At 35.5% G+C, this 14,811-nt stretch overlaps 1 protein-coding gene across 6 annotated transcripts in view; it reads left to right on the forward strand.

Moving 5' to 3' along the window:
- DNAH12 (dynein axonemal heavy chain 12) overlaps positions 1-14,811 on the forward strand; it is a 58,861-nt gene that overhangs the window by 15,000 nt on the left and 29,050 nt on the right. For all 6 annotated transcript variants that reach the window (XR_015806055.1, XR_015806054.1, XM_088171506.1 and 3 more), the window contains 20 exons: positions 491-676; positions 1,040-1,240; positions 2,308-2,502; positions 2,718-2,839; positions 2,961-3,243; positions 3,763-3,882; positions 4,266-4,422; positions 4,646-4,818; positions 6,119-6,271; positions 6,688-6,927; positions 7,391-7,636; positions 7,944-8,063; positions 8,765-8,874; positions 9,503-9,686; positions 10,424-10,564; positions 11,473-11,556; positions 11,640-11,828; positions 12,467-12,586; positions 13,337-13,525; positions 14,185-14,336. Coding sequence is in view for 4 of the 6 variants with exons in the window: in XM_088171506.1 (XP_088027632.1) it covers positions 491-676; positions 1,040-1,240; positions 2,308-2,502; positions 2,718-2,839; positions 2,961-3,243; positions 3,763-3,882; positions 4,266-4,422; positions 4,646-4,818; positions 6,119-6,271; positions 6,688-6,927; positions 7,391-7,636; positions 7,944-8,063; positions 8,765-8,874; positions 9,503-9,686; positions 10,424-10,564; positions 11,473-11,556; positions 11,640-11,828; positions 12,467-12,586; positions 13,337-13,525; positions 14,185-14,336 (3,365 nt within the window). In the remaining 2 variants the exon portion in view is untranslated. The remainder of the gene's footprint in view (positions 1-490; positions 677-1,039; positions 1,241-2,307; positions 2,503-2,717; positions 2,840-2,960; positions 3,244-3,762; positions 3,883-4,265; positions 4,423-4,645; positions 4,819-6,118; positions 6,272-6,687; positions 6,928-7,390; positions 7,637-7,943; positions 8,064-8,764; positions 8,875-9,502; positions 9,687-10,423; positions 10,565-11,472; positions 11,557-11,639; positions 11,829-12,466; positions 12,587-13,336; positions 13,526-14,184; positions 14,337-14,811) is intronic.

Genomic DNA, 14,811 nt, shown 5'->3' on the forward strand with positions numbered 1-14,811 from the left:
TATCTAATGCTGAGGGACATGCTTAATTCAGGGCTCAGTACATGTACGTGTCACAGTGTCAGAGATGGAGAGACTGTTCTGAATCCCGATTTCCAGATTGAACTGTCCCATTCATTTTAAATTTTTTTTCATAGTTTTTGGAATTGTAATGAATGAACACATACAGGAGAAAAGTCATTTTTGGATGCAGAAAAACATTTAAGGGTGTAGTTGGAAATTTTGAAATGGGACTCTGTTATGTTGATAGAAGCAAAATTTAGCATCACTGAAAAAATTTGCTAAATAGTTTTTTATATTTCTTCTTCAGTAGTTGATATAATTATTTAGAAATGAAATCGATAACTGAATGGAGCCATCTGTACTTTTTGGAAGAGATTTTCATGTCTTCAGCTACTGTAGCAGAATTTTAAATTCACATGAAAGATTATTTAAAAATTAAGAAATAATGCATTTGATGATATTTGCCTTATAAACATCTCTTCTGAATTAGGAGAACATTCCCACTGTGACTGTCTTTTGTAACCCTGGCATGAGAGAACGTCACTGGCAGCAGATGTCAGATATAGTTGGATATGATATAACACCAGATGCTGGAACTACCTTGAGAAAAGTTTTAAAACAGAATCTATCTTCTTACTTGGAACAGTTTTTAATAATAAGTGTAGGTGCAAGCAAGGTAAGCACAGACATTTGACAGTGACAAATATGACATCAGGTCTCTCTTAGTGGATACTTTTATGACTTATTAGCGTTATTTGTCTCTGCTATTATGCAACAGAAGAGATTTTGTGAGACTTTGGCCCATTATGTGTTGTTAAAGAGTGTAAGCATTTCTGTCTCATGTGACATCATCAGTATTTCCCAAGTGTGCTGTTTTCTGTGTGCAAGAAAATTATATACTGAGGAAAAATAACAACAAGTAGTTAATTTGTACTGCTAGAGCAAAATAGCTTATTCACTAGATATAATTATATATTGAATTAGAGAGTTGGAAAAAACCAATTCAGTAATTAGACCAAGCTATTTTCTTTTTAAATAGGAGTTTTCCTTGGAGAAAGCAATGCATACCATGATGGAAACGTGGGATTCAATTTCCTTCACCACAAATGTGTATCGTGAGACTGGTATTCATATTCTGTCTTCAGTGGATGATATTCAGACTCTTCTTGATGATCAGATTATGAAAACTCAGACAATGAGAGGATCACCTTTCATTAAACCATTTGACAGTGAAATAAAGGTACAATGAGTACTTTTTCAACCGTTTTTATTTGTAGGATAACTGTGGTGCAATAGTATACTGATTGTATTTCAGCTTTATTGTTTGAATTGTTAATGAAATGCCTTGACTGATTTTTCAGCAAGAATCTTATGAGTTTGTATGAGTCATAGTTACCTTATTTCTGTTTTGGAATTCTCTCTGCCATTCAGATTCAAGTGCAACCAAGAGATGATTTTTTTTTTTTCATATTTTGGAAAATCACTATTTCCATTAACCTTGCTTTTTAATAATTGGAAATAATGTTTACATTATTGCTAATAAGAACATTTATTTATTTATTTATTGAGTTTTGGATGCAAATTTTGAAGTATAATATTTTCCTCAGAGCAAAGGAACTTCTTGATGGCTGGGAGAATATTTTTTAACCAAGCCTCAGAGCAATGATGGCAGTGCTTCACACGTGCTTTTGAATTTCAAGGCTAGAGTCGTGTTTGTGGTGCTAACACTATGGCTGTTGACAGGAGAGAAGCTGGTGGAATTGCTTTGCAGTTACCCTCCCTAGGTCGTTGTTGCTTTATGTGCAGAATGTTCAGGCTCAAGCAGGCTCAGTGAACATACACTTTACAGGCAGCCTGCTCCAGTGGTATCTGCTATTGTCCTTAGGAACAGGATGCTGGACTTGCTGGATCGCTCCTATGAGCTGAGGTGGCTTTTCTGGTATTGTGTCCCTGCTGCCATTCAGCTACAAGAGCCCTTGCTGTAGGGAGATGAAACAGAATTTATCACTGGTAGCCTCCTGGCTCTTGCTTAACAATTAAGTTGTTGAACGTTCATAGCACTAAAGTGATAAATGCATTTTGGAATATTTATTCCCAAATAAATAAAAATTTCTGAGGTCCTTTGGCCATCTGTATATGTGGAAGAACTTATGCTCCTAAATATTTTTCTTTCATTTTGTTTATTGGTACACATTTTGTTTTTCTCTTTGGAAGCTGGAATACTGCAATATCTGCCTTTCCTGAATTTGTTGTCTCTAACTATGTGCTTGGAAATGTCAAATTAACATTCTTTAAACATTTATTAAGGAATGGGAAAGCCGCTTGATTCAAATTCAGGAGAATATTGATGAGTGGCTGAAAGTGCAGGTACAGTGGCTGTATTTGGAACCCATCTTCTCTTCTGAGGATATTATGCAACAGATGCCAGAAGAGGGGCGGCAGTTTCAGACTGTGGATAGACTGTGGAGAGAGATTATGGAGTTTTGTGCTGAAGACCCAAAGGTAAGGGAAATATCCATTACTAACAGGAAACAGTAACTTCTCTTAGCATTTTTTTTGGAGTGAGGAGATGTTAAGTTTTCAGAATGTGTACAGTGAACTATGATTTCAGTTCCCTGGGCTTTCTAGAAATAATGTTATGTTGTTCCTTATTTGATTAATTTCTACTGTTTCAAATCCTCATTTATAGCTGACAGTTTGCACATTTGTTGTTACAGGTCCTTGCTGCTACTTCCTTGCCAGGATTAAAAGAGAAGCTTCAGACCTGTAATGAGCTTCTTGACAAAATCATGAAAGGGCTTAATGCTTACCTTGAGAAAAAACGTCTCTTCTTTCCCCGGTATGATGAGCTTTGCTTATTTAAAACCCACAGATTCTGCAGGGGGTTTTTATGTTGTGAATAAGATCAGTCTTAACAATAGCTTGATTATGCAGTTGTATTTTTTTTCCTGATTTTTTAGCTTCTTTTTCTTGTCTAATGATGAAATGTTGGAGATCCTGTCAGAGACTAAGGATCCTCTTAGAGTTCAGCCTCATTTGAAGAAGTGTTTTGAAGGCATTGCTAAGCTGGACTTCCTTCGCAATTTGGATATTAAAGGAATGTACAGTTCTGAAGGCGAACGTGTGCAACTGATTTCAAACATTTCTACTTCTGAAGCTCGAGGTGCAGTGGAGAAGTGGTTAATTCAAGTAGAAGATATTATGCTGAAGACTGTACATGATGTAATTGCCAGATCAAGAACGGTATGGGGTTTGTGAAAATTTAAGAACTGAAGCACCTGCCTTTGTTTTATGTCTTTCTCTTGGCTTTCTAAAATTCTTCCTCAACAGAGGAGTTGATGAAGTTATGTGGTCAGGACCAAGTTCACATGACTTGTATTTATAGGCCAATAATATACATTGGAGTTTAGTTTGAATAAGACACAAGTAGTTTTCCTGTAACAGTGGATATAAATTCTTCTAAAAGTTTCACAGCAGTACTGTTTTACAGGATATATCACCTGATGTAATAGTTCAGGTTTCTTATGAATTAGAAATAGAACACTTGTAATATACTTCCTCCTAAAAGAAAATCATTAGACAGAAAATGTTTCTTTAAACCTAAGGGGAAAAGAGCATTTAAAACTCCATTTGGACATTGCAAATAAGAGAATAGTATTCTTCTGCAAGGAATATTAATAGGACTACATTATAAGCTTCTCTATTACATTGTGATATGTATTCCCAGACACTGTGTTTGTATGATGTATGTAACTCTTCCAGGCATATCTAGAGACTGAGAGAAAGCGCTGGGTTCTGGAGTGGCCTGGCCAGGTAGTGTTATGTGTGTCTCAGATGTACTGGACAAGTGAGGTACATGAAGTTCTTCGCAGTGGACCCAAGGTACTGTGTAATACATGATGTAAAAAACCCTTAGTGTTTCATTTCAGCTGATGTATTTTGCTAATCAAACAGTTTTTTACAATTAAAATAAAATTTGAAAAATGATGAGCATGTGTGTTTCATATGAATTCATGTACATGAATTTTATGTACAGTGATTTGTATCTTTCATTCAAATACTTGAATATTCTTATTTAGAGCAATCATAGTTTAAAATGTAGCTTTGCAACATAAATGCATAACTCTGGATAAGAGAAGTTGATGCAAAACATTATGACAATATATAATAAGCAACCTCTGTTAAGATATCTAGTCAACATGAAGAAGTCTGGAACACTTGAAACTGTGATATAACCAGCTTCAAAATCACCTTTTGTCTCCTAGGGCTTAAAGGATTATTATGATACACTTCAGCTTCAACTTAATGATATTGTAGAGCTGGTAAGAGGAAAACTGTCAAAGCAAACCAGGATTACACTGGGTGCCTTGGTTACTCTTGATGTTCATGCTAGAGATGTCATCAAGGAAATGATTGGAAGTGGTAATTATATTTTAAGACACTTTTCTTAACGCATAGGTAATGAAAAATTGCTAACCAATGAGATTTTACTGCCTAAAACAGTACAGTACTAAGATGGGTTTGTGAGTATTTGGCTACAAGCATCAACATTAGTAATTTCAAAGCTGTTTTAAATTTAACCATAATAGAAAATCCACCTATCTACAACATCCTTTATGATTGCTGTCAACTCTTTGTTTGTCAGGTGTGCAGAGTGAAACAGACTTTCAGTGGCTTGCCCAGCTGCGCTATTATTGGCAGAATGAGAACGTTCGTGTGTGCATCATTAACTGCAATGTGAAATACGCCTACGAATACCTGGGCAACTCCCCACGCCTGGTGATCACTCCTCTCACTGACAGGTGTTACCGTACCCTGGTAGGAGCTTCCTCCTGGGATACTCAGATTGTGTTTACTGTGCTACATTGTAGTGCTTACACCCTTCAGTGCAGCCATCCTTTAAGGCCTTATGGTTATTGTCACACTGCTGTTTCTGCTAGAATGAGGTTTGTAATTTTTACAGAATATTAAACATGAAAATCACTCATAACAACAAACCTGAATAGCCCATCAACCGGACTGAAACGTTAGTGTGTTCTTCTGTTATGTTTTTTTAAAACACACAGGAAAAACAGACTATTTGATTACTGTATAGATTATGAGAATGCAGAGTGCTTTTCTGATGTTTGGTGGCTGCTAAATTAAATGGAGAAGGATTCACTTGTGATCACACCTTTTCTAAGACTAGTACAAGTTTGGCAACTTTTTAGTATCCCTGCTCTTGGTAGAGGTGTTTATTATTGTACTGGTTTATCCTCAGCTAACCTGACAACTGAAAGTTACCAAAGTCATCTCAGATACAGCTTTTCTCATTATCAGTTACTGCACTCTCTTTGCTGGAGTATGATTTCAGGCTTTGCTAGGCACCCATGGTGTGACTGTAGCTGATGCTTGGTATCTGTTTGTCAAAACATCAAGGTACATTGATGTGAGAGGGTGATGCAGCTGGTAGTCTGTTTTGGTTTTAGGCTCACAAACCTGGAATCAGAGCATATCAGGTGGAAGCCTGGATTCTGGCAAATAGAAGTCTTGTCCTTTGCCCACCAAGGTCTTAATAAAGTATTCCCAGAACCTGTCAGTCAATACAGATGTGGATATAACTGTGGATTGGACTGTTCGTTTAAAGTCTGCAACTTTTTGTTTTCTGTCAGATTTCCTCCTACTTCAGTGGAATATAGGAGAGAATATGAAATGGTCAATGGAAGACACATACATCAAAGGGGGATGGTGTGGGAAAAAGAAGAGAGGAAAAAAGTATATTAAAGGATAAATAGAGAGGGAAAAGAGTAGCAACAAGTAACTGCAACAAATTTAACTTGAAAGGTGTATCTAAACGAGAACTGAAAAATTTGGTATAATAAAGTTTGAGTAACCAATCATGGTCATGATGATAATAAAACGAAACTCTCTGTTAGGGTCAAAATGAAATTCTCTTGTATATTTTCCCCAGCTGTAAGTACATTTCAGATTATTTTTAATTAGTAAAACCATACCTTTTATGTTAGATAAAATAAGTGTATGAAACTGTCAAGTGCAATTTAATTTTACCATTTTCATTCAGAAGAATTTCTTACAAATGAAGTACAAATAGTTTCCATAAACTCTTTCTGTGCTTTAGATTGGAGCCTTTTATTTAAACCTTGGTGGTGCCCCAGAGGGTCCAGCAGGAACAGGGAAAACGGAGACCACCAAAGATTTGGCTAAAGCTCTCGCTGTTCAGTGTGTTGTCTTTAACTGCTCTGATGGCCTTGATTACCTGGCAATGGGAAAGGTAAATAGAAAATTAATATATGTTGTGTTTTATTTTTAACGTGAAAATTTTGGGGTCCCTATTTTGCAGACACAAATAAATATGGCACCTGTGGTCTGCTACCTTTGGATGCTATATGCTGTTCTCTATATGTTTCATTTTCTGTGTTTTATGAAAGCCCATTAGGTTGCTAATTAAAACATGAAAGAAACAAGTGTTAATGGGATTGGGATCTGATTCAGCTTGCTTTAGAATCAAAAACTTTGTTCTTCAGTACATCACTGAAATTTAGACCAGTAATCTATGGTCTAAACAGGTTAAAGCATTATTATTGTATCTTTTTAATCTAAGTACACTTCCAACTTTATAGTTTTAGTGTCTTTTGAATCTTCTAAGGCTCTGTTAGCAATATTATTGGTTTCTTTCTTCATTTGCAGTTTTTCAAGGGCTTGGCTTCATCAGGGGCCTGGGCATGTTTTGATGAATTCAATCGCATTGAACTGGAAGTGCTGTCTGTAGTGGCACAGCAGATCCTTTGCATCCAAAGAGCCATACAGATAAAGCTAGAAACATTTATTTTTGAAGGAACTGAGCTGAAGCTTAACCCAAACTGTTTTATAGCAATTACTATGAATCCAGGTTATGCAGGACGTTCTGAACTTCCAGATAATCTGAAGGTAAAGTAATAAGATAGATGTGTCTGTGACCTTTGTGATGATTGTTTTGACCAGATGAGCTGTTTCCATGAGGAGGCTTTGCTAACTGAAAGCAGAGATGGTGCAGCATGAGGAGCAAACCAACTGCAGATTGCTGAAAGAAAGGAAGTGCATTCTCTTACCTGCTATGGACCACATTTTTCTTCCTTACTGCTGGATGTATCTGTGCAAGGGGCAAATTGCATTCTTGCATTCTAAAGATGGTGCTGAGGGAAGAGCTGGGGGGGACAGTGTCCTTTCTGTACTGTGTTACACATTAAGATGGATATTGGTGGTAGCTCCCTTAGGTTAACTTCCTAGAGAGTCATAAGCTGCAAATATTGATAATTTTTTTTTTATGGTGGGATGAATACTGTAAAAGTTCAGAATTGCTTTCCATTCCTAAATTAATTATTTAAAGATATTTCTCTGGTGTGTATTTCAGGTTCTTTTCCGAACAGTAGCCATGATGGTTCCAAACTATGCTCTGATAGCCGAAATTTCCCTCTATTCATATGGATTTTTGAATGCTAAGTCACTGTCAGTGAAGATAGTCATGACTTACAGGCTTTGTTCAGAACAGCTTTCCTCTCAGTATCACTATGACTATGGCATGAGGGCAGTCAAAGCTGTGCTGGTGGCTGCGGGGAATCTAAAGTTAAAATTTCCCACAGAAGATGAAGATATATTGGTGAGTTCCTGAGGGAATATTTGTTTAAGAAGTTTCATAGATATATGCAGATCTGAGTTCTGAAGGCAGTTCCAGCACATCTTGTCACATCACTGATCCATATTTTGTAGTTTGTGAAATGAAGATAATAAATTATATGCTGCATTTTCTGGGGCTGTGCTGATGATTGCACAGTTGGGCTTAACTTCTTATCAAAGGCCCCATATAATGATTTCATCTTTGTTACATACTTGGTTATTTTCATCGATGAATACCTTATGCTCTGTCTCTAAATAAGAACAGTAAAATGCATATTTGTTTCTTCTAGCTTCTTAGATCAATTAAAGATGTGAATGAGCCCAAATTTTTGTCACATGATATACCTCTGTTCATGGGTATAACCAGTGATTTATTTCCTGGAATCAAGCTTCCTGAGGCAGACTACAATGTAAGTACTCTTCTCATTTTTCCTTGGTCATGATCATTGTTGATTGTTTTGTGGTGATTTGCTTTTTAATCAGGTGCAATTAATACAGTGAGGTATTTCAAGATAAACAAAATTGCTGAATGTTTGCAATGAAACTTTGTAGCAAAGGGGATTCTTTTATGAGATCTGACTATAGTCCACATCTGAGTTCTCTTACATTCAGAAAGGTTGTGCATTACAGATTGGGAATTGACCTGCACATTTACCAAGTTTTAGGATTTCTGATTTCTTTCCAAATTTTGGGAAATAATTATATGAGATTAAGGTTTGTTCTTGTATTTTGTTTTTAGCAACACTTGGAACAATCTTTGTAGGAGAATGGTTGCAAAGTGTGTTGGAAAAACCATATTGGATTAACTTTTAAGTTTTCAGTAAATACTATGATCTTGGAAAAAGTGCATTGTTCTGAAGCACACTGCTAGTTTCCTGAGAGTGATTTGCCTTCTCCTCAAGATAAAAATTGTAGTTAAATCCTGTTCTAACATATGAAGTACAGAAGTGGGAATTTTTCCCTCCAGGAAGTTTGCTATATTCTGACTAATACTATTTCAGTTATTAATTAATTTGAACCCCTTTCTGATGAGTATAAACTCTTCTACTGTTGTGAAGGACAGTAATTTAAATTGTAGCAAGAATAAGATTATGATTTGTTTTGATTTTAGGATTTTCTGGAATGTTGCAGTGAATGTTGTACTCAACATAATGTCCAACCTGTACAAACTTTTATGCAGAAAATTATACAGACATATGAAATGATGATTGTTAGACATGGGTAAGGTTCTCATCACTGCACTATCTGGTGTAATTCTGACTTATACTGTAGCAGTTATTTATATGAAGTTATAGAAGGTTTTGAGGGTGGCATAATACTCCTCTTTGTTCCAATCATCTTTGGAACAGCTGATTACTGATACTGCTTTTGCAAGTCCCAAAATTCTTGTGGATGCATGTCTGAGGAATTGTACTCCTCCTGATATCAGAAACACTTGCACATGATTTTAGATGCTGATGTCAGTATGGTGGAAACTTAGGATGGTAAAAGCTTATTTCTATTAAAATATTGTCAGGTCTGTGCCATTTTATTCCTAGCTTTTATTACAGAATAGCAAATGTGTGGAGGAAATATATACAGTATGATATTAGTCATATGATGGTTAATATTCAGCACATAAATTAATATTCTCCATAAGATTTTGCAATCAATTTGCATGTACAAATAAAATGGGTTTGTGAAAGGATGTTTTTTATATTCAAAGAAAATTTACTTGCTTCACTTTTTGAAAATTAGGTGAAAATTAGCTGTAAACATATGTTTGATACTGTTGGCCCTCATGTAATCTGTAAAAGTTTAAAATGCAAGACAAATTTATTAATAGCAGGATTTGTTTTCCATCTAACAGCTTCATGCTGGTGGGAGAGTCATTTTCTGGGAAGACCAAAGTTCTACATGTGCTGGCAGATACGCTGTCTCTTATGAAAAAGCGTGGTTATGGTGAAGAAGAAAAAGTCATTTATAGAACTGTGAATCCAAAATCAATCACTATGGGCCAGCTTTTTGGGCAGTTTGATCTGATATCCCATGAGGTAATGTATGTGTAAAAAAGAATGTTTCCTGTATATTATATTTCTGTTACTATGGATAGTAAATGCTTGAATTCATAATTTTATGATTTTAAACACGGATGAGAACATAATTGTAAATTTTACTTTAACTAATACTTTTGTGGCCTGTTTTTAATTAGGATATAAAAAATGCAGTACTATGTTTGTATGCAGTTATAAGTTTAAATATGCAAAAAAAAAAAAAAGGGCAATACCATTTTGAAGGTCATTATCCTCTTGTAGTTACATCCATGCTAGGAAATCAAACATAATTGTATTAATTTTTCCATCTGTTCTTAACTAGTATAATCAAAGTAATGCAAAAACTCTCTAGAAAAATCTATGAACACACGGGTTCCCAAGTGTGAAACTTGGGTTTGGAGATGGAAGGATACAAGTAGTATATGTGAGATACTGAAACTTAAGGTGACTCTGGAGAGAAACAGATGCAAGACAGGGCAGAAGTGCTTCTAAGTGTCAGTAAATTGAATTGCTGGTCTTTTTTGTATTTTTTCAAATGAGAAAAAAAAAATTAAATTTGCTGTTGTTTTAAGACCTTCGATGAAACTCCAAAGTTACATACTGCTCTCTACAGCACAGGAGGAGAACAGTTAAAAGTGGGGGATAATGGGGAGCAAAGGGAAGGGTTTCTGTGGCTGGCAGCTCAGGCTGAGCTCTGTGTTCTTGTCTCACTCCCCATGGCCGTGCCCACCCGTCAGTGGACGGACGGGGTTGTCGCTACGACCTTCAGGGAATTCGCCTTGGCCGAGACCCCCGAGCGCAAGTGGGTCATCTTCGATGGCCCCATCGACACCCTGTGGATAGAGAGCATGAACACGGTTCTGGATGACAACAAAAAGGTACCAGCCAGGGCAAAAAAAGCCCAAACAAAATTTTGACGTTTTGAAAATGCTCTTCTACAAATAAAACCACAAATACAAACTGCACTGCCCGACTTTTGAAAAGAGCAAGTGCAAGATGGTGTTGGTGACAAGTTGTGAGCTTTTGGGGTTGGGGTTTTTTTTGTTTTTTTGTTTCTGGTTTTTGTTTTGTTTGTTTGTTTGTATTGGGATCATAATCACAATATCAACTCATTGCTGAAGACATGAATTATGCATTATTTCCTTAATGCCATAATGTAATTTTTGAACATAAATAATTGACATTTAAATGTCAGAAATTACAATTAATTATATATTACAAGCTCCATTATTTCTAAGACTGCTCAAACTTAGACACTTATATTTCAAGACAATCCCAAGACACAAAGGGTTCCATTTTCAAAATAATGGGTTCTGAAGTCAAAATTGTAACATCACTTTTGTAAATGGGCCCTCGTTATCTCAAAGCAAATATAAAAATTAGAGACAATATTTGAACTTTTAAGTTCTGGATGTGTCAAAATACTCAAACTGGACTCTTATTTTAGTATGAAAGGATAGTGTGTCTCCAGCTGGAATGCTTCAGTATTAGCAACAATAGCTGCAGGTATCTTTTTTTCTTTTCTTCTTGCTGTCTTTCCTTTATCCTGTCTTATGCAAGATTTATTGTAATGAACCTACCAGTAGGTTACTATGGAGTACTATGGTTTAAGTGAAGAATTCAGCTAAAACTTGATAAGAATCTATTGTTACAAGTGCTTAAACATTTTGTTTACCTTTGATTTTACTTGGTTTTGCCAATTTTCATACAGAACTCCCCTGTGATAGGAAGTGTAATTTAATACTATTTTTTTCCTAATCTTGCATATTATTTTTTATCTTTCAAGCTTTGTTTGATGAGTGGGGAAGTCATCCAAATGTCCCCTCAGATGACTCTTATTTTTGAAACGATGGATCTTTCCCAGGCATCAGTAAGTTTTGTACTTAATGAAAATATAAACCAAAATTCAGTCTATTAATTGCACAATAAAATGACTTTACCATTTTTCCTTAGCCTGCTACGGTCAGTCGTTGTGGCATGATTTATTTGGAGCCTTCTCAGCTGGGCTGGAGGCCAATTGTTACCTCTTGGCTGAGTAAACTGCCTGAACCTCTGAACTCAGAAGAACATCAAGATCTTCTGCAGGGACTTTTTGATTGGTTGGTACCACCAGCGTTAAGAGTCCGTCAGAAACAGTGCAAGGTATTTTCTGCCATTTTTTCCTGCAGTAGTTAGTGGCCATTTCCAATCTGTTACCCTTGGTAGGAGGTGGCTGCTCTCTCATGACAAGCACAGTTAAAATGAATGTGCAGCTCCTAGGATCAGTTTGAAGAGTTAAAATGAGAATGTCGGCTAAGACTTGAAATTTGATCATAGTTTTCATCTTCTTATATTCAAAAGTAAAGTAAGTATTTAAAACACTGATAAAACTTTTTCCCATGAGAATTTTGTAATTTTTTTTCTTTAAAGATGTTATGTTGTATAAGGAAGTACTTTTTTAAGTTTTAGAGGAAATGAGTAGTTCCTTGCAAGCTCAGTGTGACAGTATATAGAATTTTGCTTGTGTTTTGCTGTAGTGACTTCTGTGGGTTTTGTTTTGGTTTAGGATGTTGAATTGTAGTGTTCAAGTGGTAGCCATGAACATGGTTAACGAGCTAAAGGTGTTGGCATTTCAATGACTGAGGAGGGCAAATGATCTTTGGAGTAAAAGTCACTGTAAACCTTGCCTCCTAGTATGTGTTTGGAATTAGCCACTGATCGAATTGTTTTAGTATTCTGTCTCCAAAAGATAAATGAATGCAACACGTCAAGTATGACATCCAACCTTTTGAATCTCTTAGGAACTGGTGCCTACAGGTGATATTAATGTTGTGGTAGCTCTCACACGGATTTTTGAAATGTTGATTTGTCCAGCTGTGCAAGAAGATCCCACCAACAAAAGCATCCGTGCCTGGATTATGGTTGGTTTTTTAATATCGAGCGAAATGTATATTTGTTTCTCTATATCCTGGTTTTCTAAACAATTTTACTAATCCAAATAACTTTAAACAATTTTACTTCCTCCTTGCTCTCTTTCCCAATACTCTGGAGGTACCCATATGAGATGGAAGTCTCAAAAATGACAAATATGATCAAAAATTGTACTCTTTTTCCCATTAAATGGGATAGTGTTTTTATTAAATGTGCTTTTTAAGTAACCAAGAAGTTAGCTAAAGCATAGGATCTTCTTTCTCTTAAAGGAAATAAATATTCATGCAATACTGATTGGCTGTTTGCTTGAGCAAAATTTCTATGTAAGAAAGTTTTCTGACAGTTACATTAGTTGGATCCTCTGTCTGACTTATATGATTGTTCTTATGAAAAACAAAAGAAAATAGAATGTGAAAGTAGTTATTTAAAATGAAATTAGAAAATTCCTAGATCCTGGTTTGTCATTAGAACTCTTCTCAGGCTTTGTCATGTGACATACTGCTGACATGTGACATACGTAGTGGCTTTTATTTTTAGTTTTTTCTCTCTCTTTCTGTCCTTGTGTGCTCTGTCTACAGTCATATTTCTAAGTCTTTTTAGACTGGGGATATTCAAGGACAATTACTAACATCTCTCTGCTTAACAATATTTTTTAGAATTATGTTTGTTAATCAGACTGTACAAGGTTTATGTCATGTGTTGATTTATGAGACAGTTACTAATTTTTTTTGCCTTTGCAGGGATGTTTTACTTTTGCCACAATCTGGTCCATTGGTGGAACTTGTGATGGTGACAGCAGGACAATTTTTGATAATTTCTTGAGGGAAACTTTGTCTGGGAAATCTGAAACAAATCCTGTACCAGAGAATTTGGGAAAGTGGGAGTGTCCCTTAGAAGAGAAAGGCTTGGTCTATGACTATGTGTATGAGGTAGGATTGGCTTCTGCATCCACTAAATAGATTCTTGCAGTCCTAATAGAAGGAAAATGCAGCCAGGTGGGTAATTTAACTTTATGAAGCCTGTTGGATATTTTAGAGTGTTGATTGGATTACATCCCACAATACATTTTTTATTTCTTTTTCAAATACCAGTGTACTGACCAATTTTTTAATAAGATACTAAGATGTACATTTCAGTTATATTTGTAATACTGTAATACTGTTTATTTCTTCTGTAAGCCAAGCTCAGTTGGCAGATTCAAATCTGATTTTGTAGCAAAGGAATAATTCCTTCCTTTTTTTTCAGAAGGAAAACAGAATATTAAGTCCATGGGTAGTTTGTGTTACAATTTTTGTATATAGTGCCTATTAGAATTCTTTCTTCTCTTGTTTTTTGTTGTGCTTTTCTGTGTGTGGGGGTTTTTTGTTTGTTTTCACTGAACAAAGTTTTTAAGAAAAGAAAGACGTTTATGTATGTACTTTAATTCTTTATTAGTGGGGTAAAGCAAACTAGATGTGTGAACTTTTGAAACATCAAATATTCATTCATTTATTAAAATCTATTACTTTAATTTTTCAAAAGTGAAGTAGTAGAGAAAACCCTTCATATGTATAACACCAATCTGTTCTACTTCTGTGTTTCTGCCTAGCTCAAAGGCAAAGTAGGTTGGATTCACTGGAATGAATTTATTGAACAAATTAGTTACAGTGATAAAAATGTGAAGATTCAAGATATTATAGTCCCAACTATGGATACAGTTCGCTACACCTATTTGCTAGACCTCTTCATTACCCATGGAAAGTAAGTTGCTTCACTACAGATTTCTGAAGTTTGATCACAGATAGAAATAATTCTTATTATTTCCTCTGAGTTCATTGTTTTTATCAAATCTGCAGTTTATTTGGCTTTTTAAAATAGACATTTACTACAAACAAAAATATTTGCTGAAAATCTGGTTTTATTTTTATGGTGAAACATTATTACAGTCTTACTTTAGTATTTGCAGTCCGATGATGCTCTTAGGACAACCCAAAAATTGTTGTACCCTCTTTCTACTTTGGCAATTAAATACATATTTTAGGATTTTTTTCTTTGATTAATCCTATCAAAATCAGTTATATTACCCATGCTATGATCATATAAGAGAATGAAATAAAATTAGCCTGAGGTTCCAAGGCTGAAAACCTTATGGAGTTTGAACTAATGCAAGACCCACCAGGAGAAATTTACCTCCCCTGTGTGTTCATATACTCCAACACCAGTAGAATGAGGGAAT

Source organism: Sturnus vulgaris, chromosome 11 (genome assembly GCF_052056855.1).
Source record: "Sturnus vulgaris isolate bStuVul1 chromosome 11, bStuVul1.hap1, whole genome shotgun sequence".
In the NCBI taxonomy this organism is placed as follows: domain Eukaryota; kingdom Metazoa; phylum Chordata; class Aves; order Passeriformes; family Sturnidae; genus Sturnus; species Sturnus vulgaris.